The sequence below is a fragment of the Protopterus annectens genome, chromosome 2.part2 (genome assembly GCF_019279795.1).
Source record: "Protopterus annectens isolate FY-2018-M chromosome 2.part2, PAN1.0, whole genome shotgun sequence".
NCBI lineage: Eukaryota > Metazoa > Chordata > Ceratodontiformes > Protopteridae > Protopterus > Protopterus annectens.
The window spans coordinates 971,086,977-971,112,564 of record NC_056730.1 but is presented as its reverse complement, the minus strand read 5'-3'; the positions used below and the strand labels follow the sequence as shown (position 1 = coordinate 971,112,564).

The 25,588-nt window shown below is 41.6% G+C and overlaps 1 protein-coding gene across 1 annotated transcript in view; it reads left to right on the top strand.

Moving 5' to 3' along the window:
- FER (FER tyrosine kinase) overlaps positions 1 to 25,588 on the top strand; it is a gene marked incomplete in the record, with an annotated part of 3,568,968 nt that overhangs the window by 3,343,805 nt on the left and 199,575 nt on the right. Inside the window, 1 exon segment of the mRNA XM_044064275.1 lies at positions 22,247 to 22,401. Within this exon segment, the coding sequence (XP_043920210.1) occupies positions 22,247 to 22,401 (155 nt within the window).

Here is a 25,588-nt window from a genome sequence, read left to right as displayed (position 1 = left end):
CCTGCCAAGGGTGGCCTGACGTCCGGCCAGTATACCAAAACCTTTAGGTTGTTATTGATATGCTGTACATCACACATATGCTCCCTGCGCAAAGCATAGGGCATAAATGTGACATGCGGACATATCTTCCTCAGAACTTCTTTGCCACTGGTCTGAGTGCCATCTTTTGATCATTGGTCTGATCGTCCGAGTTGTGCTGATTACCTAAGTCATTTAGATAAGTGCCCTGTTGGTTTTTTGACTTATCCTTTTTTTTTCTTTTAGCGGGTTCCTGGGTTTTTTCCATTATTCACCAGGGGTATTTCATGATTTGGAAAATCTTTTCTCCCCTTCATGGGCAGTCCTCAACCACCTCGAGACCAGTTGAGCTCTTTTCCACAAGTGCTTCAAGTTCTTTTGATTCATGGAACTATTCAAGAGATTCTAGCTGCTCAAAGGGGGAAGGGGGTTTTATTCCAGAATGTTTTTGGTCCCCAGGAAAGAGGGCACTTGGAGACCCATTCTGGATCTTTCTCACTTGAATACATTTCTGAAGGCTCCTTCCTTTTGAATGTTATCCTTTCAGACTTTGTTCCCTCTTCTGCTTCCTCAGGCTTTCATGGTTTCTCTGTGTCTCAAGGATACTTACCTCCATATTCCTATTCATCCCCTTTTCAGGAAGTTTTTACATTTCTCTGTTGCTTCCTGGCATTTTCAGTTCTCTGCTTTGCCCATTGACATTTCTACTGCCCCAAGAGTATTCACCAAATACCTAGTTCCTTTGATTGCTTTTTGCAGGCTCAAAGGCATTCAGGTCTTTTCCTACTTAGATGACCTGCTTATTCAAGCCTCTTCTCCAGCGATTCTTTTACAGCACCTTCATTGGATCATTGCTGTGCTGCAAAGCCTGGGGTTCACTGTAAATTTTCAAAAATCCTTCCTGTCCAGGTCATGGGATAATGTTTTTCTTGGATGCAGGATCACAACTGTTCCTATGCTAGCATCTCTGCCTCTTCCCAAGGCTTTGACAATGGTTTCTTTTCTTCAGTCCCATCTTCCCTGACCTTGATTTCAACCTGCGAATTTCTAAGGGCTCTGGTATTTGTGGCATCCACCATCCCTATGCTTCCCTTCACCAGATTGCACATGACAAAGCATCAGTGGTATCTGAAGTAAATTTGGCTCCAGCATGCTCATCCTCTGGAGTTTCCAGTCTGTCTTCTTCCATGTCTCAAGTTGAAATCTCAGTGGTGGATTCACCAACTGACTTTGAATCCAGCCCGCCCCTTTCAACCCCTGCTTCCCTGTCAGGAACTCTACACAGCCTCCTCAGATGGGGTTGGGGAGCTTCCTTCAGAAACCTGAAGGTGCAACGCCTTTGGTCTCCTCAGTGCATCAGTATCAAGGAGATGAGAGGTCTTCTGTTGCCCCTCACTGCTTTTCATGCTCTGTTTTCTCCAGGGCTCCTAAAGATCTTTACAGACAACACCACAGTGATGTTGTACATCAAACAAACAGACAAGGGGGGACAAGGTCCTATCTGCTTTGCAGATTGGCACTCCAGGTTTGGGAGTTAGCAATTCAGTACTGTGTCACACTTCAGGCAGTGAACATTCCTTCAAGTCAGAATTTTGTGGTGGACTCCCTGAGCAGGTCCTTAACTTAGTCTCATGAGTGGATGCTTCACAGGAATGTGTTTCTGAATGTTATCCGCCAATGTGGTAGTCCTCAAGTAGATCTCTTTGCCTCCCCTCTGAACAGGCAGCTTCCTCAATTTTGTGCTAGGACTCCGTGTCCTGTGGCCTGGAAGATGGACACCCTATGCTTTTCATGGAAAGGGATTTTTTTTATGCCTTCCCTCCCCTTCATCTCATTCCAAAAGTCCTGTGCAAGATAAAGCAGGATGCTCCCAAAATCTTGCTGGTGACTCACTTTTGGCTCAGACAGCATTGATTCCCTCCTCTTCTGCAGTTAGCCAAAGGCAGTCATCACAAGTTACCTGAAAGGGTAGATCTTCTCACAAAAGACAAGGGATCTCTCATCTATCTGTACTTGTCCTCTCTTCATCTGACACTGTTGGGTGATAACATTTTGATTCCCTATAAGCGCCTGTTTTCTGAGGACGTTTCAGATTTTGCAGGAGGCCAGGAAATCCACTACTAGGAAATCCTACTTGTCCAAATGAAAGAGGTTTTCTGTTTCATGTCTTTGTCGTAACCTGGAGCCACTTACTGTGGATGTTCCTTTGGTTCTTTATTTGTGTGAACTGCTCAATGCTGGGTTGGCATATTCTTCTATTAAAGCCCACCTCTCAGCTATTTCTGGTTGTCTGCCTTTGACTTCTCCTTTGGCCTCCAGGTTCAAGGCTGAATAGTTTATTAAAGCCGTCCTTCATGTTAGACCTCCAGGAAGCCTGTTATTCCTTCCTTCTTTTATGCTTAAAGTGGTGAATGAATTGTCTCTTAATCAGTCTATTAATTTGCCCACTTTTTCCCTTCTCCTCAGTCAGCTAGTGAGAAGGTGTTGGACACTTTGGGTGTGCATAGATAACTCAGATTGTATTTGGACAAAACTAAATATGTTAGAAACTCTGATCAGCTTTTTGTTTCTTTTCATCCTGTATCATTAGGTTTGGCAGTTTCTAAGCAGACTATTTCCTCTTGGATTTCTAAAGCCATTACTTTTTTTTTATTCTTATGGTAAGAGCCTTCCTTCTGTCATTAAGGCTCGATCTACTAGGGCTATGGCTTTTTCTGGTGCTTTTTTCAAGGGTTTGGATACTAATTCTAACCTTGAGGGCAGCTACCTGGTCTTTGGTGCATACCTTTACCAAATATTACAAGTTGGATGTCATATCCAGAAGTAGAACAGTTTTGCTAAGGCCATTCTTCATGGGTTCCTAGAAGGCTCTATTGGCCCTTCCTCCTTCCTGTGCTTTTGCACTGTCCCTCATGTTAAGAATACTGCATTAGTGAAATGGAAGGACATAGTACAGTTGTGTAAAATCTGACCATAACAGTAGTTGTCCTTCTCTTCACTGCTGCAGTATTCGCTTCCTCTCTCCTCCCCCTGGTCTTTTGTCCCTCTGGATGTGTATGTTACCCTCTGGTATCCTAGGGCTAGGTTTCTCCTGAATGTCATCTTAATGCCATACACCTTGTGCAGGGAGCATAAATGTGACATACAGTGTATCAGTAACCTGAAGCCTTTTTTATACTGGCTGAACATCGAGCTGCCCTTGGCAGGGGATCCCTCATGTTAAGAATACTGCAGCAGCGAAGAGAAGGACATCTATTACAGTAACATTTTACACAACTGTACTTTATATACAAAACTAGTTTCACCTTTATATTCTGCTATTCCCCTTCTATATTCTTCTGGTTTGCCCAAAAGGTAAAAATGAGCAAGGTATACAAGTTATACAAGTAAGTGCCACAGATTTATGTACTTGTTTTGTGATGATGTTTTCTATGTTATGTTATTTTGTGTTTTTGATTTTATTACTCTTTTTTCATGTATTATTGTAACTTTAGTACTTTTCACCATGGATTTCTGCTGAAAAGGGCTTTGGTGCCATGATGGACTTTCCTGATAAAAATGCAAATGAAGAACTGAATGAATGAGGGACTGAATGAATGAATGAATGCTAAAGAGCAAACCTCATCCCTACCCTTCTTCCTTATTTAAATATGTCAATACTTAAAATAATTTCCAGTGGTGGTGTGCAGTTGTTACAGGAAGTCTAACATTACCCAAAAAGTGAAAGGTGATTTTTTTTTTTTTTTAAGTTTAATAGTAAGCCATAATGCACTGGCTTTGTTAATTGCTCTGCAGAATGAGCACCATTTTTTTCTTTCACACAATGGGACGGATTTGAAAAGACTTGGTCTTTCAGAATCGGGTCAGACTTACACTGAGAGCAACTTTTGGAATCTGTCCCAAATTATTTGTGTGCAAATCAGATGTGAGCATTTGTCCCTTAAAGTTGAATATCTTTCCATGCATTTTTATGCTTAGTACCAGAATTTTTTATAGTATTAAGCTTGTTGTAATATGCAAAAGTTATGTGAATTAAAAAAAAATGCTCATAATGTACTCTTAGTCCTGGTTAGGAAATACAGAGTTAATTTTAATATTGGATCTGGCATGTGAACGTCCATCCTTGTCAACAGTAAGAATGAATCTGCAGGCCTTTGGTCAGCTTGGCGTCTTAAATTTACTTTCCCAGGCTAACCAGCCCTCCTGGTACCCATAATATTCTGAAATCTGTCTTCTGATTTGTTCAAGGTATGTTTTTCAGCAGATGAGTGAATGTTTTCTTGTTATATTGCACTTTTACAATATTCTCCCTTCTCCCTTATGACTGTACCATTTCTCTTTCTGTTAAATGTTTATGGCTGTTGTGTTCTTATCTGTAGTTGTCCTTTTGTTCCCATGTTGCAGTATTCATAACATGAGGAATTCCCCACCTAGTTGACCTGAATGTCCAGCCAGTATACCAAAGGTTTAAGCTACTGCTAGGTACGTGCGACATTGCACATAAGATGCAGCAGACATATGCCATAAAAGTGACATTCGGGTTGCCTAGGCGAGGAATTCCTCATGTTATGAATGCTGAAACATGGAGAAGAGAAGGACATCTATGGTTATGGTAAGATTTTATACAACTATTCTTACCGACTGCTTACGTGATTTTTAAAATTAATGCTTTCCCTTATTGGTGCTAGCTTTGTTTTAATGTCTAAAATGACTGTACAGTACTAGCAGTTGTGTTGTGTGTGTTCACCAGAAACATGAACATGGGTATAAGAGTACAATCTGGGAATTCTTGAGGAGTGAATGTTATTCTAATCATTTATGTCCATAGACTATAAAAAGCTTGTGGACTGCATAGATGCAGTGATTCATGGTAGAGATTAAGACCTAAATGCAGCTACACTCTTTGCAAACCTGTCTCACCTGGTTTCCCTGGAAGGATGTGGTTTATACCCATGTGTCTTCTTACCACTTACTGTTTGCTTTGTTATTTAATACTATAGTTGTATCTGAAGTTAACAATTTTAACCTTTATAATCATTGAACTGTGATAAGAAGTATTGGTTTAGGTGTTTTATTGTACTTGTCAGAAACAGCACATCAAAATTAACTATGAAAAAATGTCTTACTAAATGATACAGTTATTATTTTCACAGTGGTATGAATAGCTTTAAATTCTTTCCCTTTTAATGATGTAGCACTACAGTGTTTTTATAATTGTGTGTGTGTGTGCGTGTGTATGTATGAATGAGCCCTTTATCTTGTGACTCATGAAACTAAAGCTAGTTGTTCATAGGTTCATAGGTTCATACTAGGCTATCTGCCCGAGGGCATTTACAAGCCTAGCCCATAGTTTTGTGGCTTACGCCACCCCTTTAGTATGGGGAACTATACCCATTATTTTGCTGTGCCTCTGTCGAGCAGTGACACTGAGGTAATCCTTGGGGTATATCTGCGATCTCCCATCCATTGGTCAAGATTTCTCTTGAACAAGGCCAGCGAGGTGCTCTGCCTCACATATACCGGGATTTTATTCCACAGCATAGGGAGTCTTTGGGTGATGAATCTATCCCTCCAGCACATCCTATTAATAGCCGTGTCGAGGTTTAAGTCTCCCGCCCTTGTGGCTCTGACGGATCTAGATTTTTGAGGTGAAGCATATTCATCAAATCTGGGTTTGACATGGCCTTGTATGTTAGGCAAAGGTCACCTCTGAGCAAGCGGTGGCGACTGAATAGAGCTGGAGTTCTTTCAGTCGGGCAGCATAGGACAGATGTTTGAGACCCTTTATCCTTTTGGTGAGGAACTTTTGTGGCCTCTCCAGCTGCTGCAAGTGTCGGGTCAGATACATTCGAATGGGGCATTGTACTCAATCATTGGTCTGATGAGTGATGAGTATAGGGAGACTATGACCTCCCTTGATCTAGATGAGAATCCCTTCATGATAAGGTGGGCAATGTAGAAGGTCTTCCTAACTACTTTAGCTACATGGGTGTCGAATGACAGACTACTATCAACCTGGGTCCCCAGGTCCCTGATAACTTCTTCTGTGCTCAGTGGATTGCCACCTATTTGGTAGCTAGGGGTAACCTTGTTTTTCCCGAAGGGTATGACTATGCATTTTTGGCATTTAACTTTAGGCCATGGCTCTGGCACCAGTTATCCGTTTCTGTGAGACCCTTCTGAAGGATATCTGTGTCAGATGTGTTTTCTACTATGGCGCCCAGTTTGCAGTCATCTGCAAACTTTGTCAGCCATAACCCTCCTGTGTTTGCTTGTACTTGGAAAAGTAGATGCCAAACAAGAGTGGGCCCAGGACTGAGCCCTGTGGTACACCACTTGTGACAGGCTTTGAGTCTGACATGGCGCCAGCAACTCTGACCCTGTGGGTTCTGTCACTCAGCCAGTTTGCAACCCATCTTGTGATGTATGGGTTAACATTTAAGCTGATGAGTTTTTCAATGATACCCGAGTGGGGTATTGTATCGAAGGCCTTCGCCAGATCGAGGTAGGCTGTATGGACTGCCTTTGCCTCATCAATGGCTTTGGTGACTGTTTCGAAAAAGTCAACCAAGTTTAGAAGGCATGATCTGCCTTTGACAAAGCCAAACTGGGATGGATCCAAAGTCTGCAAATTCCTATGTCTTTATTTATGAGGTCCATTATGATCCTCTCCATGGCTTTGCAGATAAGGCTTGTCAAGCTAATGGGCGGTAATTTCCAGGGTCGGTGGAGGCACCGCCTTTGTGAAGTGGGACCACAGTTGCAGTGCGCCAGTCCTGGGTGCGTATCCAGAGGTAAGACTATGATTAAACAGCTGTCCTAGCTGTGGGTTTAATTCCTCGTTGAGTTCGTGGAGCACACAGCCGGGGACACCATCAGGTCCCATGGATGCTGTGTTATTTGCTTTGGAGAGAGCAGTTCTCACTTGGGCATTGGAGATGTTTGGGGGGCTGCAATTGCTTCTTATAGGTATCCCTCCTTTTGTAAGCGACGCCGGAGAGAAGTTTGCACTGAACCTGTCAGCCAGTATGTTGGCAATGTCTGTAGGATCAGTAATCTTCACATCATTTTGAACTAGTTCTGAGCATATCTGGGAGTTTCCTCACAGGTTTCTAACATAGCTAAAGAAGGCCTTATGATTGTCTTTTGAGTCTTTAGCTATTTTTCTCTCAAAATTTGCTTTGGATGATTTTATGAGAGCTCTTAGTTTTTTACTTATAGTGATCAAGGGTGTCTTACCTTTTAAGGATTTTGCTCTATCTTGTAGTAGCTTCCTCCTTTTGTTGTAGAGTTTGTTTATGGCTGGGGTCCACCAGACTGGACGCTTGCCTTTGGTACAAAGAGTCTTTGTTTTGCTTGGGATTGCCTTATCCATGCAGTCCTGCAGGTGCTGGTAGAAGGCATTTGTAAGTGATTCAGCGGCTTGAGTACTGTTTTCGGCCGGCTCGGGGGCCTTAAAGGAGACCACACTAGTCTTTAGAAGTGTGAAGTCGGCTTTCAAGAAGTTCTTTACTGTGGTCTTTTTTATTTCAGGTGGGGGTGGGATGAGGACCTCCAGCGAGATTAGTTTGTGATCTGATCTCACCAGTGAGGGGTATACTTCCGGTGTTGAACATTGTGCTCCCATGTTCGTGATGATGAGATCAAGTATGTTTTCTCCTCTTGTGGGGATGGTGACTAGTTGTTCCATGGCATTTGAGTTTATGAATTCCAGGAACTTTTGGGCTAGGGTGTTTGGGCTTGAGTAGTGTTCCCAGTCTATATTAGGGTAATTGAAGTCACCTAGTATGATGGTGTTTGATGATACATTTATCCCTCTAGTGTTTTCAGGAAGGCCATGTGAGGTTCCTGAGTTTGTGAGGGTGGCCTGTAACATGCTACAATTTGCAGAGCAGTCTTGCCTATGGTTAATTGCACCTGGATGGTCTCCGATGCATCGTGCGTTGCCACCAGTCTTGAGGTGTGGGTGTCCTTGATGAATATGGATACCCCCCCCTCCTTTCTTGGTATTGTCCGGATTTTGGGGCTGGAACGCATGATAAGAGGTAAAACCTGATAGTGCTGGGGTGCTCTCAGGAGCCTTGAACCAGGTTTCTGTCACTGCACAGACATCGATGTTCTCCATACTGAGAAGGGCCTCGAGTGCGTGCATTTTGAGATTTAGACTTCTGGCATTGAGCAGCATTACCCTTAGTTTTTTCCTTTTTGTGTTCTAGGGTGGTAGGTTTAGAATTTGAGCCTTGCCTAAAAAGGCACTATGGGGTGGCAAGAGCCTTTGCCAATATCCGGAATCCCAGGGTGACAGGTGCAAGCCGTCCCTTGAAGCAGCGTGGCTTGTCCAGCATGTCATCCCAGGCAGACAGACATTGGATCCCCTTTGAATGACACCAGAGTTTAAGCCAATTGTTAAAGCTGATCATCTTATCTCTGTATTGTGGCATCATTCTTGGTGAAGGTAGGATACTGCTCAAGGTCAGGGTCATACCTGCCTGGGCTACATAATCAGAGAGCTCCTCAATGTCTCTTTTCATGTAGTCCAAGGAGGTGCGTCTCAGGTCGTTTACACCAGCGTGGACAATGACTGAGTCGTATTTGTACCTGCTGTTGAGAGACCTGAGTGCTTGCGTTATGTGGCGGATTCTAGCGCCCGACAGGCAGCTTACTGTGACCTTCTCCTTACTCAGTCTGGTGAGCGGGACGTCAGTGTGTCTGACTATGGAGTCACCAATGACTAGTGTGTCTGGCATTGTGTTTGGCCTTAAGGGCTGTGACTGTTTGACACTCTGACTGTGAGGTCTATGTGTTGCAAGTGTTGTGTTCTGAGGTGGTGGTTGTTTGGGTGTCTGCTTTGGTGGCCTCTGCTGTTTTGGTAGATTTTGATCAGAGCCGAGTATGTCTTTGTGTGTTTATGTGTATGATTTGAGGTTGTGATGGTACTATGTGAGACTGGGTCTATAGTGTGTGTGGTAACCTTCTCCTCCTGACTGGTCTTGGCAGTCCTATGTTGAGAGAGCTCAGCCTCCAGTTTGGCCATATAGTTGCATCTCTCGCATGTATTTGTGTTTTGTGGGAGGAGGAGAGGGTTGTCTGTGTACATGAGGCAATTGTAACATTGCCTCAATATTCCCAGGTTCACCAGCTGAGCAGGAGAGGACACTAGCAACTGATCCTCGACATGCTAGAAGGACTAGACAAAAAACTTTAAAAGAGATTCCGGGGACGTGGGTGACCGAGAAATGGGGTTTGCCTTTTGGGGTGCTATCTATAAGAGTGCCGTATCAAGGTAATAAGTACTGTAGGAGCAAGTGCTAGGTTTAACAGATAGAGAAAAGTCTACTTGGAGTCAAGTAGAGATGATCTTTTAGGTATTAGAGAAAGTGCTAGTAACAGGGATGCTTAAAGGTAAGATTGAAAAGAATGCACTCTGCAGTGTGCACTAGAGAAGTTAGATATGAAAGTAGGTAACTTGAGTTTTACCTGTTTAAAAGTTAAGGTTTAGTGGAGAGTTACTATTTTTAAAACAGCAAGATGGACTGAAAGGGGTGGTTACTTTTGTATTTTGGTACTATGAAATACTGTAGGATGGCCAATAAATTTAAATAATTGAAGGGGTGGGATTTCAAAAGTGATGGTTTTGTGATTACTCACATAAGCCAGTGAAAGTAGAGAGAAATGAGATATATGGTCAGATTAACATAAGAGGCGGGCAACTAGAAAGACAGTGGTATTTAACAAGACAACTTAAATGGGTGGGAGGGAGGGAAAAAATTCTGCCTGACTCAGAACAGAGAGAGCTGTGGTTTGTCTGTCTTTCGGCTTTTCCCGGTTAGGGGTTGCCACAGCGGAACTCCGGTCTGCTAATGATTGGCAGTAAATTTTCACGAACGCCGAGGTGCCAGCTCGACGTTCAACCTTCAACGAAGGCATGCCCATTTATGCATGTCTTTCGAATGCCCACCCAACCGCGGGGAGGACATGCAGACTCCACACAGAAGGCATTCCCCGCACTTCAGCCGAGAATCGAACGGGAGAACCTCTTGCTGTGAGGCAACAACGCTACCGCTACACCACCATGGATGAAACTAAAGCTAGTATTATATAATTATGGAATCATCAGTCTCTGAGCACCTGACACACTTGTTTGTACATGAAGAAAATAAAAAAAAAATAAAATCATCTAGGTTATGATAAAATTCACCTGAAGATCTACTCAAAAAATGTTGACTCGGCACTTCTTGTGCCCTGTACACATCATCAGTGGTGTAGCTAGGGTGGGGAGAAGGGGACAACTGTCTCGGGCTCAAAGTTTAGGGGACACTAGTCCAAGAAATAAAGAAAAAAGTGAGATTTTGGACTCAGATCCTTAAGGAGGATAACAACAGTCATACAGAATATTATATCCATGAAGTAGCAGAAATTGTACTAAGAACTAAGCCAACACAGGGATGAAGAAAAGAGATTTTCTTGATAGGGATGACTGCAGTTAGTGGTACGGAGAATAGGCAAAAGGGGGCTGGAATTTACTGGAGTAGGCTGGCAAAGGAACCAAGGTATTGGGAACAAATAATTAGAGATGGAGATATTAGAATGGGAAGAGGCCAGTAACATATTTGGATTGCATACCAGTGATTGCCTTCACTATCAGGGTATGATTTTAGAGTATAGACAAAGAGAAAGGGACAAGGGGATTCCTAAATGAAAGACCTTCACTGGTTAGTTTTTAATTGACTGTAGAATGGAAGCTGCTGTTACAAAGGGAATAATCAGTAGGGCAGAAAAATATTGTGCAATAACTACAGGAATCAATCAGAGAAGGTCAGAAAAGATTGGCAAGAGATATTAGATAAGCAATTCACAAAGAAACAGTGGGAAGGCATACTGTATGTATGGCTCCCAATTCTGCAACAAAATCTAGATTTAGGATTTTTGCCTAGAATTGTTTGAATATATACTTTTATACCCCAAGCAGACCCCAAAGATTTTTTCCTCCGGTAGATGACAAATGTTGGGGGTGTAGTGGGGAAGAAAGAGGTACCTGGCAGCATATGTTATCTGAGTGTAATGAACTGGCAGACTTTAAAAATTCGCTACTGAGTACTCTATGAGGAATAGTGGGTGAGTGAATGAGTGGTAACTATGAAAATTATTTGTTTTGAGCTGGCATACAGGATCTGAATTACCTAGCCATACTAAGGACGTGTTAAGTTTAATTCTGGTGGCTGCCAGAAAAAAAAACAATTACTAGAAAATGGAGCTCAAAATCTAAACCAGATGTACTTGAAGTAGTGACTATTGTAACATAGATACAAGAAGAGGAAGTGGGAGCTTTAGACAGGGTAGGAGTAAATTACACAGAAAAAAAATTGTGGGAACAATGTATTATATATGCAGTAAATATGCCTTGAAAGAAGAATGAGATTTAATAGAAGACAAAAATTGAACAATTGATGTAATGCTGCTTGGATTATATGGTATGGAGCAATATACATGATGCATAACGTTTGTAAATGTGAACTTGTCAATATGGTTTGATTTACTTTTAAATAAATATAAGTTTACAAATTTCACAAGTGATAATTCAATAAAGGTGTTTTAAAAAGAAAGTGATAGGTGGCACCATCTTAGCCATCCTGTCTGAACGCGCTTGATTGAGTACATACCAGCTTTGAAAAGCTAGTATTGCATTTGCAGTGAAACCTGAGCTCCCTGTGTGGTGTAAGCTAAAAAAAAAAAAAAGAGAGAGTCATTCCCTCTCCCCCCCCCTTTTTTTTGGTTAACTAAAGTCTGAGCACTGGAGTGCTCCATGTGAGATTTAAACTGACTGTAGCAACTGCAGTTTGCTACAGTTTCAGATATAAAAAAAAAGTTTTTTTCTTTTTTTAACTAAAATCTAAGCACTATAGCTACATTAGAAATGAGCAGTTTGCTACAGTTTCAAAGTAAAAAAAAAAATGTTTTTGTCTTCTAAGTAAAATCGGAGGAAGGATGGTTTTGAGCAGGGCATAAAAAGGCGACCTAATTGGCTCCTGCATTTCAGGAGCCCCAATGATCACAGACTTTTTTTTAAAAATGTCTATCACCTGAAGAGGGGTGGGACGCAGAAACAGATCATAGCTGGCTGGATGGCGGTTGCCACCTTTTCAAATGCCCAAAGTGGGACATTTTTGGTACAAACGTCAGATTCTGCAGGGCGAAACATACCCACGGCCAGTACCAAGGACAGAACTTCACTTTTTTCCTAAATAAAAGCTTATTCTTGTAGCATTTCAGTTGTTTATTCTGTTTCTTATAACATTTACATGTTTTAGACACAGAATAACTGTTTTATGCAACTATTACATAAAATATAGGAAATAATTTTGTACTAAAATCTCAGGACATTTTCCATTTTTTCAATTTTTTTGCAGGACACAACTGCCCAAAGAGGGACTGTCCCTCTCAAAGTGGGACAGGTGGTAACCCTACCGGGCTCCTGCATTTCAGGAGTGCCTTTCACCAGATTACACAATTTTTAGGTCTTCCATTGAAGTGCTGGGGCAGGAAGGAGGAAGCATGTATATGGCATCTGGCTAGCATGCCTGCCAGTACAAGAAGCAGACCTTTTGTGTGTGTGTGTGTTATGTTTGTTTTGTGTTTTTTTTGGCTGGGTAAGTAGGGCAGTAGACATCAGCCCAAGGCACTACAGAAGCCAGCTGTGCTTCTGCACATCATACAAATCCACAAACGACCAAACACTTGCATACCTTTATCACTTTTTTTTAACTAAGAAAAATTCTGGAAAGACAGTCTTTAATTAGCTTACCTTTTACATTACCAGATATGACCTCATCACACATTACAGACATTGCTTCATAAAGGGATTCAGAACAATTACTGTTTCGTGATCAGTAACAGACCACGTTTTGAGTACTAGGGTCAAAGGTGAACTTACTGGAGCATTATTAGCAGGTCTAAGAAATGCATTGATAGTTCAAACTATTTGTGCTTTTTAAACTAGCCAAAAAATAACAAAGCTTCCGCCATGGCCAATATAAGAAACCAGGTAAAAACTTTATTACACAGGGTAAGCACTTTCACACATTGTGCTTCATCAGATCCACAAAGAAACGTTACAGGTGTACATATATATAAGGAGCATTAGCCAATTAATCAGTTAAGATAAATACCAATTACTGATGTATACTCCATTTTTTCAAGGGAGGTGTTAAAGGTACAGTTAGATTCAGACCTGGCAGCTTATCTGCCTGCAACCTCAATATCCATTTTGCTTCCACATTCTCCAACTTAACATTAAAATCTCCTTTCCGTTTATTAACATGCAAAATTTGCAGAACATAAAATACAAAAGAATGACCAGGAGCCACTGAAGTATGCCTACATGCATATGTCCCCTGGCAATCAGATAGAGAATGTGGAGGCAAAATGGATATTGAGGTTGCAGGCAGATAAGCTGCCAGGTTTGAATCTAACTGTACCTTTAAAACCTGCCTTGAAAAAAACGGAGAATACATCAGTAATTAGTATTTATCTTAATTGATTAATTGACTAATGCTCCTTATATATATATATATATATATATATATATATATATATATATATATATATGTGTGTGTGTGTGTACACCTGCAATGTTTCTTTGTTGATCTGATGAAGCATTATGTGTGAAAGCACTTATCCTGTGGAATAAAGTTTTTATCTGGTTTCTTATATTGGCTGTGGTGGAAGCTTTGTTATTTTTTGGCTATTTTACAATTTTACTCAGCAACCTTTAGCTGCTTGGATATATTTTTTCTACTTATGCTTCTTAAACTAACTTTCTCTCTCCTTGGTCATTGGAAAGAAGCATGTGACTATTTCTGTAGCAAATCTTTGGGTTAAACCCACTCCTTAAAAGATTTAATCAGTTTCCTTTTTACTTTTGTCAACATTTTTGCCTGCCTGCCTTAAGGTTCTGAACATGCATCGTTTATTTTTAGTTTATATCAACAACCAATCTGCAGACCTAAATGGGCTGCACTGGTGGTGATATCTTCCCAAGAAGTTCTACACACCTTACCTCTAGCCAAGCTGAGCTAAAGAGCATCTTTTTATCCTTTCAGAAAGTGTTCTCAACTAATACCCTGTATACATGAAACAGTCTCTCTAACACACTGCATCACATTCTTGATCATTTTAATTTCAAATGCAAGATTTCCTTCCGTATCACTGTTGCAGTATTCTTTGTCTAAGGGATCTCCTGCCAAGGTTAACCCAACATCCATCCAGTATATCAAAGCCTTTAGTACTTATAGGCATCATATGTCACACATATGTTTCACGTACAAGGTGTAGGGCATAAAGGTGATATACAGACACACACACTCAGAGCTTCTTTGCCACCAGTTTGAATGCCATTGCCGAACTTCAGCCTGTACTACTACTGCTGTGCCAGTTACCAAGCCATGTTTTCAGATAAGTGCCCCTTCTTCTCTTTCTTTTAATTATTGTTCATGCTATCCAGAAAGGGAAAATATCAGTGTGGGAGGCACATTCCTCATAAAGATCATTACGACCAGTGTCTTTTTTTGTTTGGGTGTCTCCTACAATCATATGCAGTGCTCTGTCTGCCAGGTGTTTGTGCCTAAGACCCTGTGTAGTCACCTGTCCTCCTTGTCCATATACCTGGAGAACAAATGTCTTAAAATTGTTGGCTTAAGATGCTATGGTGGAATCCTTCCATCTTGAGAGTCAGCCATCTGTGAAGAAGGCCAAAAAGTTAGGTCTGATCTGGCTGCTGTCCAGCCTACCCCAGACATCTCCCTGAGGCTGACCCGGTTGGAAGTTGGCATAGATCTGCCTTCTCCCACGTCCTCAAGGGTCTTTTCAAACATCTGTACCTGATATTGAGGAGGAACTTTGGCTGATTATATCCAGAGGACTGAGGAAGATTCCTTAGATCTTAATAAGAGAATAGATTACTTCAACCATAATTGAGTCACACCAGGGGGATGACCTTCCAAGAATGTTTTTAGCAGATGTCCTACAGAAAAAGAAATTAAATTTCCCCTGTTGTTAAGGATGCCTAACGTGAATGGCATGATTTCACTTAGGGTTTATTTAATGTTTTGATGGCCTTGAAGCCTCCTCAAGGTATCTCTATTCTTGCTCCTCCCTGATCGTCCACTTCACTCAAGAGGTGTAGGGGACTGGATTCCTGTGATGAGGATCTGGACTCGGGGGAAGAATCCTTGGCTTATTCTTCCCAAATCCCTTCCCCCTTGGACAACGGTTCAGAGGAGGAGGACTACATTAATCCACATTCCCCTTTGGAAGAGCTGCCCTTTGGTGATACCAGTTACCTGTATGATGTAGTATTTCAAGTGGGATTGTTCTCAAGTCTCTGAGATTCAAAAAAGATATGAACTCCTACAGATGGAGTATGCCAAACCATCTACTGTTCTTCCTGGTCAGGCTGCCCTTCTGGATACCTTCTCAGCAGCATCTGTAGCCTCTGACTCTGACTTCGGCACCTAAGAAGCCTGATAGATTTGATAAAATGCCTGAGGAGTGCAAATTTCTTTATAAATGCCCTTCTGCTGACCTTTCTGTAGTTTCAGTCTCCTCTGACAAGTCATCAAAGTTGTTACCCTCCACCAAGCTGTTGCCTTCTGATAAGGATAGTAAGGCTATGTAAAGGTTGGGCAAGAAAGTTTACACTGCTGCTCCTTTATTCTTTAGGGCCATTAACTACCAGACTCATATGTCTGAGTATATTTTGCCTGTCTTTTCTCAGATTTATAAGGTTGTTTGTGATCTTTCTGACTCTGAGGGGAAGGCTTTTGCCTTTCCCTGCTGGGCTGCAATTCTCAAGCTGCCCACCACTCAGTCAAATGCAGGTATGATGCAGCTGATGCCTCTTTCAGGGCTGCTGCCTTTATTTTTGTTATGAGGCATTATTCTTGGCTTTATCTTCATGTTTTGCCTGATGACATTAAGGCCAATCTTTTGAACGCTCCATTGGATAATAAAACTCTTTTTGAATCTGCTGCTGCTGAGGATTTCAAGTCTCTCCAGGATAAGGGCAAAGCCTTGCAGGAGTTGAAACATATTTTTGCCTGTTGTATTCCCAAATCTAAGTGGGGTTATCCCTTCAAAGCTGCCTTTGTTCATAGGCAATCTTACCCTCTTCCTAAGGGTAAGAAAGGTTGTAGGTGTGTGCCTCCTGCTAAGTCTGCTCAGACTATTGCCATCCAGAAACCTGCTTTCCAGAACCAGATGCATTCTTTTTTGATAATTTGCATCCTCCTTCCCTTGGCCAAGTTCCCTCGTCCCCTTCATCTTGCCCTGTCTCTTCCAAACTGGCTTTTAATCACTTCAGACTCTTGGGTTATGTCCGTTATCTATCAAGGATATTTCATGGTTTGGAAGCCCCTTCCTCCCTTTTCAGTCATTCCTCAACTTCCTTGGGAACAGCTGTCTCGTTTTGCAGAGGTTCTTCACTTTCTTTTGCCTCAGGGCACCATTCAAGCCATGCCTCCTGCCCAGGTATGGAAGGGATAAAATTCCAGAATGTTTCGGTCCCATGAAAGGAGGGCACATGGGGACCAATTGTGAATCTTTTCTCAGATGAACACCTTTCTCAGGATTTCTTCCTTTCAGATGTTATCTCTACCCCAGGCCTTTCTGGTATCTCTGGATTGCAAGGATGCTTACCTTCACATCCCCATCCATAGCCTATTTGGGAAATGTTTACATTTTTCTACCTCTTCCTTGCATTTTCAGTTCTGTGCTTTACCCTTTGGCCTCTCTACTGCTGCAAGGTTATTCACCAAGTGCCTCATTCCTGTCATTGCTTTTTACAGGATTTGAGGAATTTAAATCTTTCCCTGTATAGAAGATCTGCTTATTCAAGCTTCTTCTCTCAAAACTCTGCTTCAGCATCTCAAGTTTACTGCTTTCCCTGTAACAGAGTCTGGAGTTCACCATAAACTTCCAGAAGTCAGTTCTGACACCTTCCCAGCATCATATTTTCCAAGGTTGCAGACTTCAGACAGTTCTCATGATGGCATCTCTGCCTGTCCCCAAGGCTATGTCTCTAATTGCCTTTTTCCAACTCCTCCTTCCTCTGGTATCTGTCACGGCCAGGGAATTTGACTTAAAAGGTGGATGCCCTATCCTTTCCTTGGAGGGGGATGTTTATGCCATTCCTGTGTTACCACAAGTCATGCCCAAGAGCAGGTAAGGCTCTGGCTAGTGACTCCTTTTTGGCCCAGACAGTATTGGTTCCCATTTCTTTCTCATTTGGCCAGGGCAATCATCACAAGTTACCTCACCGAGGGATCTTCTCACACATGACAAAGGATCTCTTATCCATCCTCACTTGTCCGCTCTTCAACTGACACTGTGGAGACTGTGTTTCAACTTCTACAGGATGCCAAGAAATCCACTACCAGTAAATCATGCATGTCCAAATGGAAGTGATTTTCTGTCCGGTGCCACTTTTGCCATCAGGACCCTCTATCTGTGGAGGTTCCTCTGGTTCTGTCTTATTTGTGTGATTTGCTCCATGTTGAGTTGCCATATTCTTCAGTTAAAGCTTACCTGTCAGCAGTTTCTGCTTGTCTGCCCTTGAATCCTCCTCTGGCCTCTAGATTTGAGGTCAAGCAGTTTCTTAAAGGGTCCTTCATATCAGCCCTTCCAGGAAGCCTGTTGCACATTCCTGTGACCTCAATTTTGTACTTCAAAAATTGACTCTGGCTCTTTTTGAATCTTCTTCTTCAGCTTCCTTACAACATTGTACTTGGAAAACTGTTCGTTTTTTTGGTTTTGGTTCTCACTTCTGCCAGGGCTGTCATGACTGTTCCTCCTTTTTTAGTTTTCCACAGAGACAGGGTGTTTCTTTGTACTAACCCTTCTTTTATGCCCAAGGTAGTCATTGAGTTGTCCCTTAATTAGTCTGTTCTTCACACCTTGGATTTTCATAGGCAGCTCAGATATTATTTGGATAAAACTAAAGTTATTTGCAGATCTGAGCAGCTTTTTGTTTTCTTTCATCCCAGGACTTTTGAGTTTGGCTGTTTCTAAGCAAGCCATCTCTTTCTGTATTTCTAAGGTCATTTCTTTGTTATTCTTTTCACAGAAAGTATCTTTCCTCTTAAGTAAAGGTGCATTCTACTAGGGCAGTTTTTCAAGGGTCTGGATATCAATTCGATCCCGAGGCTGCTACTTGGTCCTCTGTTCATATTTTCAGTAAGCATTACAAGTTGGATGTTATTTTTAGGGTCAAGGCAGGCTCTGCCAGAGCTAACATGCATGGGTTTGCAGAGAGCTGTTATGTGCCTTTCCCCTCCCAGACTTGCTTTTGAGCTTTTGTACTCTCCCTTAGGTAAAGAATACTGGAAGAGTAATATGGAAGGATATAGTACAGTTGTGTAAACTTACCATAGCGGTAGATGTCCTTCTCCTTCCGGTTGTAGTATTCACTTCCTCCCTCTTAACCCTTATGTTCTAGCTCTTGCCCTGTACTTTGCTAGCCCTGTTGGCCGAGGGGTTCTTCTTCTTCTGGATGCATGTGTTTTCCTAGTACCTAATGATGTTCTGTTCCTCCTGGGGATTTTTCTTTTCTGAGTGTTTTCTCCTGTATTGTAACCTTTATGAGCTACACCTTGTGTGGTGTAATGTGTAATGTCTGTAAGTACTAAAGGCTTTGGTATACTGGCTGGACGTTGGGCTATCCATTGCAGGAGATCTCCTGGGTAAAGAATACTGCAACAGTGAAGCAAAGTACATCTATTATTATGGTGAGATTTTACGCCACTGTACTTTCTTTCACTTCTGTGAGTGTTCCACCTCAGACCATCTGCACTGAGCAAAGTATTTCAGAGCATAATTAGACCTTGCAGTTGTGTTGTACAAATGAGCCAAATAAGTCTGGCTTACTGGTCTGAATGCATTAAGACTTGCAGATCATTGTGCATTCAAAAGCCAGTATACTGTGTCTTGTTTTTGTCTTTATTGGTTAATGTGCTTATCTCTCATAATGGCTTTAATCTAGGGAGGTGTGTAATTGTTTTGTTTTTTTCACAGATGGTATTTTGTTTGGTCAATGTATTTCCAGTTTAGACCTGTCTGCATTTGTTACAAAACATCTCTATATAGTTATACACTATATAGAGAGAGACATATATATGGGTGAGATAAAAATGTGTCTGGTACACTATCTAGATGTTTTCATTAACAGTACTCTTGGTGTAAAATCAAAAGTTTAGCTTCTTCCTTGCCATGTCATCAAATCTGCTATAATTCCCTAAATTCACCATATTTACACTACTTGTGGAATTTTAAATTTCACACACAAAACATTATAGTTCAGTTAAAATGACCCTCCAAATGTACCCTTATTTTGAAAGAAAAACTAAAAATGAAAACACTGACATTTCCCATTATTTTGACAGCTTTGGTGGCATAGAGGAATAAAGCCCTGACTGTCACCCGCACAACCCGGGATCAAGCAACCATGTTCTTCTGACTGAGCTGTCAGGGAGGGGAGTGTGCTAAAATAGATGGCTCTCTAATCCCTGGTGGAGGTCATATGCCAGAGAGATCACTAGCTTGGCATGCAGAAAGGGCTGAAGAGGTGTGGCTGCTCTATAGGCATGGGGCAGGCATATTCTCAGACCATGTCATATTTGCAGGCTGTATCACATTGCCCACCCAGCGTAACAGTGGTATAGTATAAGCACATTGGGGTTTGGCTTAAGTTAGGGTATGTGATACTGCTGGATCTGGTCCTTCTCAGTACCTCTTTCCCATGCTGCTAAGAATGGCCTCAGTTGGGGCAGTAATACTGATGTGAACTCTGGCGGGAAAGATGAGAGTCATGAGAGAGAGCGGAGTAACAGCTGATCAAGCTGAAGGGTACCAGGGAATCAAAAAAAAAAAAAAGACATTTCCCATTATTTCCCATTCATTTAAATGGAAAATAAAAAGTAACTTTGTACACTGCATACAAATTTATATATATATATATATATATATATATATATATATATATATATATATATATATATGTCTGTGTAGATGGAGATGAATATACTAGCAACTGCCAAATGGCTGCTGCATTGATGAGCGTATGCAGTACAGTGGCAAAGGCTAATCCTCATGGCATGCAATTAATAAAACACTGTTTTTTGCAGGGGGCTGCACCCCCACATCAACTGCTTCTTATGTATTCCATCTCCGAGGTCACACAGTTCCCATTGAAAGACTAAACACAGCTAACCAATTAAAAAAAATAGCATTACTGCCAAAACAGACCTTATTATTTTTAAAATAATAAAAAAATGCAATATCCTAGTTAGAGAAAATGTTTGAACTATAAAACTAACAAATCATAACATAATCCTTACTACATTACTAAAATGTATATTAAAAATTGATGCTACGAAAAACAATTCGTAAATGTCTCTGAACTGGCCAGCTCTGTTGTTTAGAGGAATGAAGCCATAACTGTGTCACAGGAACCCAAGTTCAAATAGCATTTTGGGCAGCTATAGGAGTTGGCAGTGGAGGATTGGAAATAAGTGACCATACAGCTCTCCCATCCTGGGGGAAGAGAGGCAGCTCTGGCTTGCCACGTTGGTGACATCTAGCACTAGCACTAAGTATTCTACCCCATGATGCTTGAGACAAGTGATCCTGCACTGCCAAGTGCAGAAGCACTGTAAGCCATGAGGAATTCAGCTTGCAGAGGTATGCTTACATCCAGACAGCAGCACACAACAGAGCTCAGAAAAACTACTGCAGGGGAAGTGGGATGCACTACTGGGGAGGAAAGGGTAGACCACCTTGCAAGATTAGCAAGGTGGTCCACTCCTTGCCACTCAGTGATGCCATTGAGCAGGTAAGCTGATTGGGATTCCCTATAAGGAATGAATGGGCTGTAATGCCCTCATATAGCTTGGGAATGCACATCTTCCACTACCATTGAATGAATATGCCAGTTGATTACAGGTAGAGGAGCCATCAGGCTTATTCCTGTGTTGGAGGCGAAATGATTAAAAATATCTATAATTTCGACTGGAAAATTCATAAAAAACATGCAAACCTTAAAGCCATAAAGCCCCATCAGGCAGAACTGAACCAGTTTTACCCCATTAAATTTAATGGGAGAAAGTAAAAAAAAAAAATCTCCAGAAAGAAGCCAGTAAATGGAATATGTGGTGGTCTGTTTTGAGTGATGCATGAAATCTCTTGTACTGTGTGTTAAGAGAGCTTGGCTGTGAAGTACAGCTTCATCACTCATACTGAAACTTATTTCCTAAACTAGCAGTACAAGATACTTCATGTATCAGTAGACCCCCGATATGTTCTGTATGTGTCCTTGTGTGTTATACATACACATAGATAGGTAGATACACATGCATACATGTGCACATTTGGATTTGGAGCCATGGGGACTGAAATATTAACCAACAGCTAAGATGACAGTCTGCTTTATGTTATGTTAGTATTGACTGCTTCACTATATCAGTGTTGATCTGCATGTGGCTGCAGGAGGAGATATGCCTTTGGCATCTGTTGGGAGAAGGACATAGCTGACTTAGGGAGCATACTGTGAGGGATTCTGGTTACAGTTGTATTATAGGCCTGGGATTTTTTTTCATTAAATACTGTCTTATTTCCACCATTGAAATGCTTAATCCATTTATCATCTGGGGTTGATGCTGTGTGTGATTGCAAACACTTATGCCACTCGAGTTTATTGTACGTGGTTTGGAGTGGGTATTAAAGTTGATGAATAGTCCATATCACAAAAGTCTGTTGGGTTGATTGGAGAGCTGTGAATATCATTAAATAATAAATATAATGAAGATATTAAAGGAGGAGTATATACATAAACACAAACAACTCATCCGGTCAACTTGAACTACTTTTGAATATTTTCAGCACTTGCCTTGCTGCTTCATATTAATGTCATTTTCCAGTGACATTTGAATACTGCTACGATCCTCTAAATTGAGGTAAATACATATGTATTAGGCAGTGCATTTTCTGCTTGAAACCTGTTATGAGAACAATGAGTGCAGATTTTAGACAAAATTAGAATACATACATGTATTTGTTTACCTTGCAGCAAATGCATTTCATCTTGTTTCATTCTAAATATTAATATATTCCTGTTTTACTCTGATGTTCACAGAACTTTCATTTCAGTGTAATAACATTTCTTTGTTTCATTTCAACCCAGAGACCTTGCAGCAAGAAACTGCCTGGTGAGCGAGAATAATATTCTCAAAATCAGTGACTTTGGCATGTCTCGTCAGGAGGATGATGGAATATATTCATCATCGGGACTGAAACAGATTCCTATTAAGTGGACTGCTCCAGAGGCCCTCAACTATGGTAAGGAACTGACTCCTTTTGAAGAACACTGCATACCATTTGCTTAAAGATTCAGTGTCTGCTTATAAATAAGAATGCATTTAAAGTTAACAAAACATCTGCAAAAGGAAAAGAAAATAAATTAATAAACGCCTCTGACACATTGTCTTTTCATGATTCAGTTTGCTAAACTTCAAAGAAAGGAATTTAAATGCAGATTCTGTGTGCATGATCTGACTGTAAATTCGTGCCATAGAAAAACATGAGAAAAATCTAAAAATATTTATAAAAAGTGTGGACATTTTAACAGTATTTTACATGCAAAATGATTTAGCTTGGTTTTCTTTCTGTTTCAGTTCACACTGCCTTCAGGTTAGAAGTCCCCTCATTTGTTGCTCTTTTCAATTCTGAACTGAAACTTGTGGCTTAACACTGTGTTGGTTCAGAGTTTGGATTTCTGTTTGTGACATTACTTTTGTGTCAAGACTTGGGGTGTCCATGTGGCTCTGTATTGTAAAGGGATAGAACCCTGTTTGTACCCAAGATAATCCTTGTTTGACAAGTAGCATAGGTGCTGGATGACCTAGGCAGTGGGGTGTGGTAGTTAGCAGACAAACACCATCTCTTCCATCCTGGATGGAGAGAGGTGGGCTGGTTTGCTGCGTTGGTGACACCTGCATGACCATACTGCAAGCTTTCTACCAGTTGGTCAAGATGCTGCCCATGCATGAAAGAGCACATGTACCTTCTGAAGGCAGCTGTACAGGAGGTCACAGAGCTGCGATGGTGGTGGAATTGAACATATCTACAGGATCTGTAGAGTAACCCACCCCTAACACCTGACTCTTGCCTTCACAGGGAACTGTATGTACCCGAGGGCTCTTGCCATCTTTGGAGGAACTAACAAGTGTATTTGGTGCAGGAAGGGGGAGCCTTTTGGCTGAACCTGTGGACTGAAAAAAAAAGGCGACTTGGGTCATCAGAGTACCAGGCAGAGTTGACAGACACAGAATGTCAGCTGCAGTTTTCTCTCTTTCTAAGGGAAGGTTGGGAAAGGACTGGCTGCACACTTCTAGGGCATCTGTGGGGTACTGCACCCACTGCATGTGAAGCATTTGTAAATAAGTCAGAGCATGTGTGTCTGAGACCTATAGATAAGAAGATGCTTCCATCATTAAGCAGCCTGCTTTCAGCAAAACTGATGAAATGAGCAAGGGCACCTTTTATTTTGCAGCATCTTGACTGTCTCTAATTTGTAATACTGTCATATTTCATGGCTGCTTACTTACAGTGGCAGCAGACTTGGGTCTTCCGGCAACCAAGGTACTAAAGACATGTGCTAAGGCGATGGGAGTGAGCTACCAAAGCCAGTTTATCCATCTAAGAGGGAAGCAACAAGGATATTTCAGTTAGACAGGCTGGAATTTGGGAATAGTTTTCCTGTTTAAAAGGTCAAGGGCATTCATGGCAATTACCATGCAGTATGGTTGGATGTGAAAACATACACATGATGTGTGTAACTATGAATGTAACGTATTTATTTGTTTAACAGTATAAAGAAGTGTCAGTAACAGTTATTTATTTTCTTGCAATATACACACACACACACACACACACATATATATATATATATATATATATATATATATTTACATATGTGTGTGTGTGTGTATATATATATATATATATATATATATATATATATATATATATATATATATAGTGTGTTAATGTATTACCATATTTAAGAGTGTTTAAAGTTGGTTATAGAGTGTGTAGCAGTTACACTAGTCACTTGAAGAACCTGTTGTGTTTTTTGCTACAATTCTTTCTTGTTTTTATAGCCATGTCTGAAAAAAACTTGGATTTTAAGAGATGCACTTTTTGTGGGTACAAGATTTCCAATTCCGGTGCCCACAAGTGCGTCTGCTGCCTGGGCCATGAGCATCTGAGGTCAGCCTGTGACATATGTGCTGCCTTTAATCCCAGGACCATCTCCGATCGCAGTAATAATTTAATACTTAAGGCCTTACTTCCAGCATCATCTTCTTCTCCTGAGGCTCAAGCCCCCTCAAATTCACATCATGGCTCCAAAGAATCCAAAAAAAGGGCCCTGCAGAAGTCATGGAGGGCTTCAGTGGAGCCTTCTCAAAAACTTGCAAAGACTTTAGATCCAACCTCTTCAGATCCGAAGATAGCACCATCTCCTTTGGATCCACAGCCCTCGTTGGATCTAACAGGACTGATAACCATCTCCAGTTTAGCAAAACTTTCCTCCTCTTGCTGTGATCCCAGACCTTTGGATCCAACGGCTAGGAGTCGAACAACAGAATTTCTCTCAAAGCTTGCTTCTCCAACTTTGCCATCGAAGTTATTTGACACTTCTAGAAAACACTATAGACCTGCATCTGTGGCATCATACAGATCCTCTAGCAGCTTGACTGAGCAAGATATGGACAGGATGATATGAAGGTTTCTCGAGGCTCAGATCCTGATGGGGATCCTGCCAACTCCGTCCCCTCTCAGATCCGTGAGTGCACCTGACCGTCCAGTACTTTCTCCTTCGCCGATGAGACCTGTAGTGTAGGAGTCTCAGGATCCAAGATCCCTAAGAGGGTCAGCATTGGATCCGAGGAAGCACCCTTCCTCGACTCTGGTTGTTTCCCTGACTGGCTCTCCTCTGACACTATTGGATCAGGGCAGGTCTCAGATCCATGAAGTAGACACCAGGTCTGAGGGGTTGGGTTTGGCTCCTACTTTGTCAGATCCATCCCTTCCCCTTTGTGCCTTGGCTTTTGACACCTCGGGTGCAATTATCTGTGGAGTGCTAGGATCTGGATTTGGCCCAGACCTCTCATCCTCAATTGCCTCAGCTCTAAGAAGAGAAAGAGAGGTGTCCCCAGATCTGTTGGCCTTCCATGTAGTAGAAAGGGCCTTTTCTCTGCATAGAGAGCCGTCCTGTCATATCTCGTGTCCTAACCTTCTTCCTGCATTGGGTCTGAGCTCTGAGCTCATCATTTCTGCTCCTCAGGGTCAGCCAGCTACAGGAAGCCTCCACACTCACTCCCAGTGAGATTACCCCCTCAACACATCCAAGAACACCCCACAAAGAGGTATCGCAGAAGAAAATGTGAAAGATTAGGCACTCAAACTCCTCTGTGGAGTCTCTCACTGAAGACACTGACTTTGTTGAGGGAGAAGGATCCCC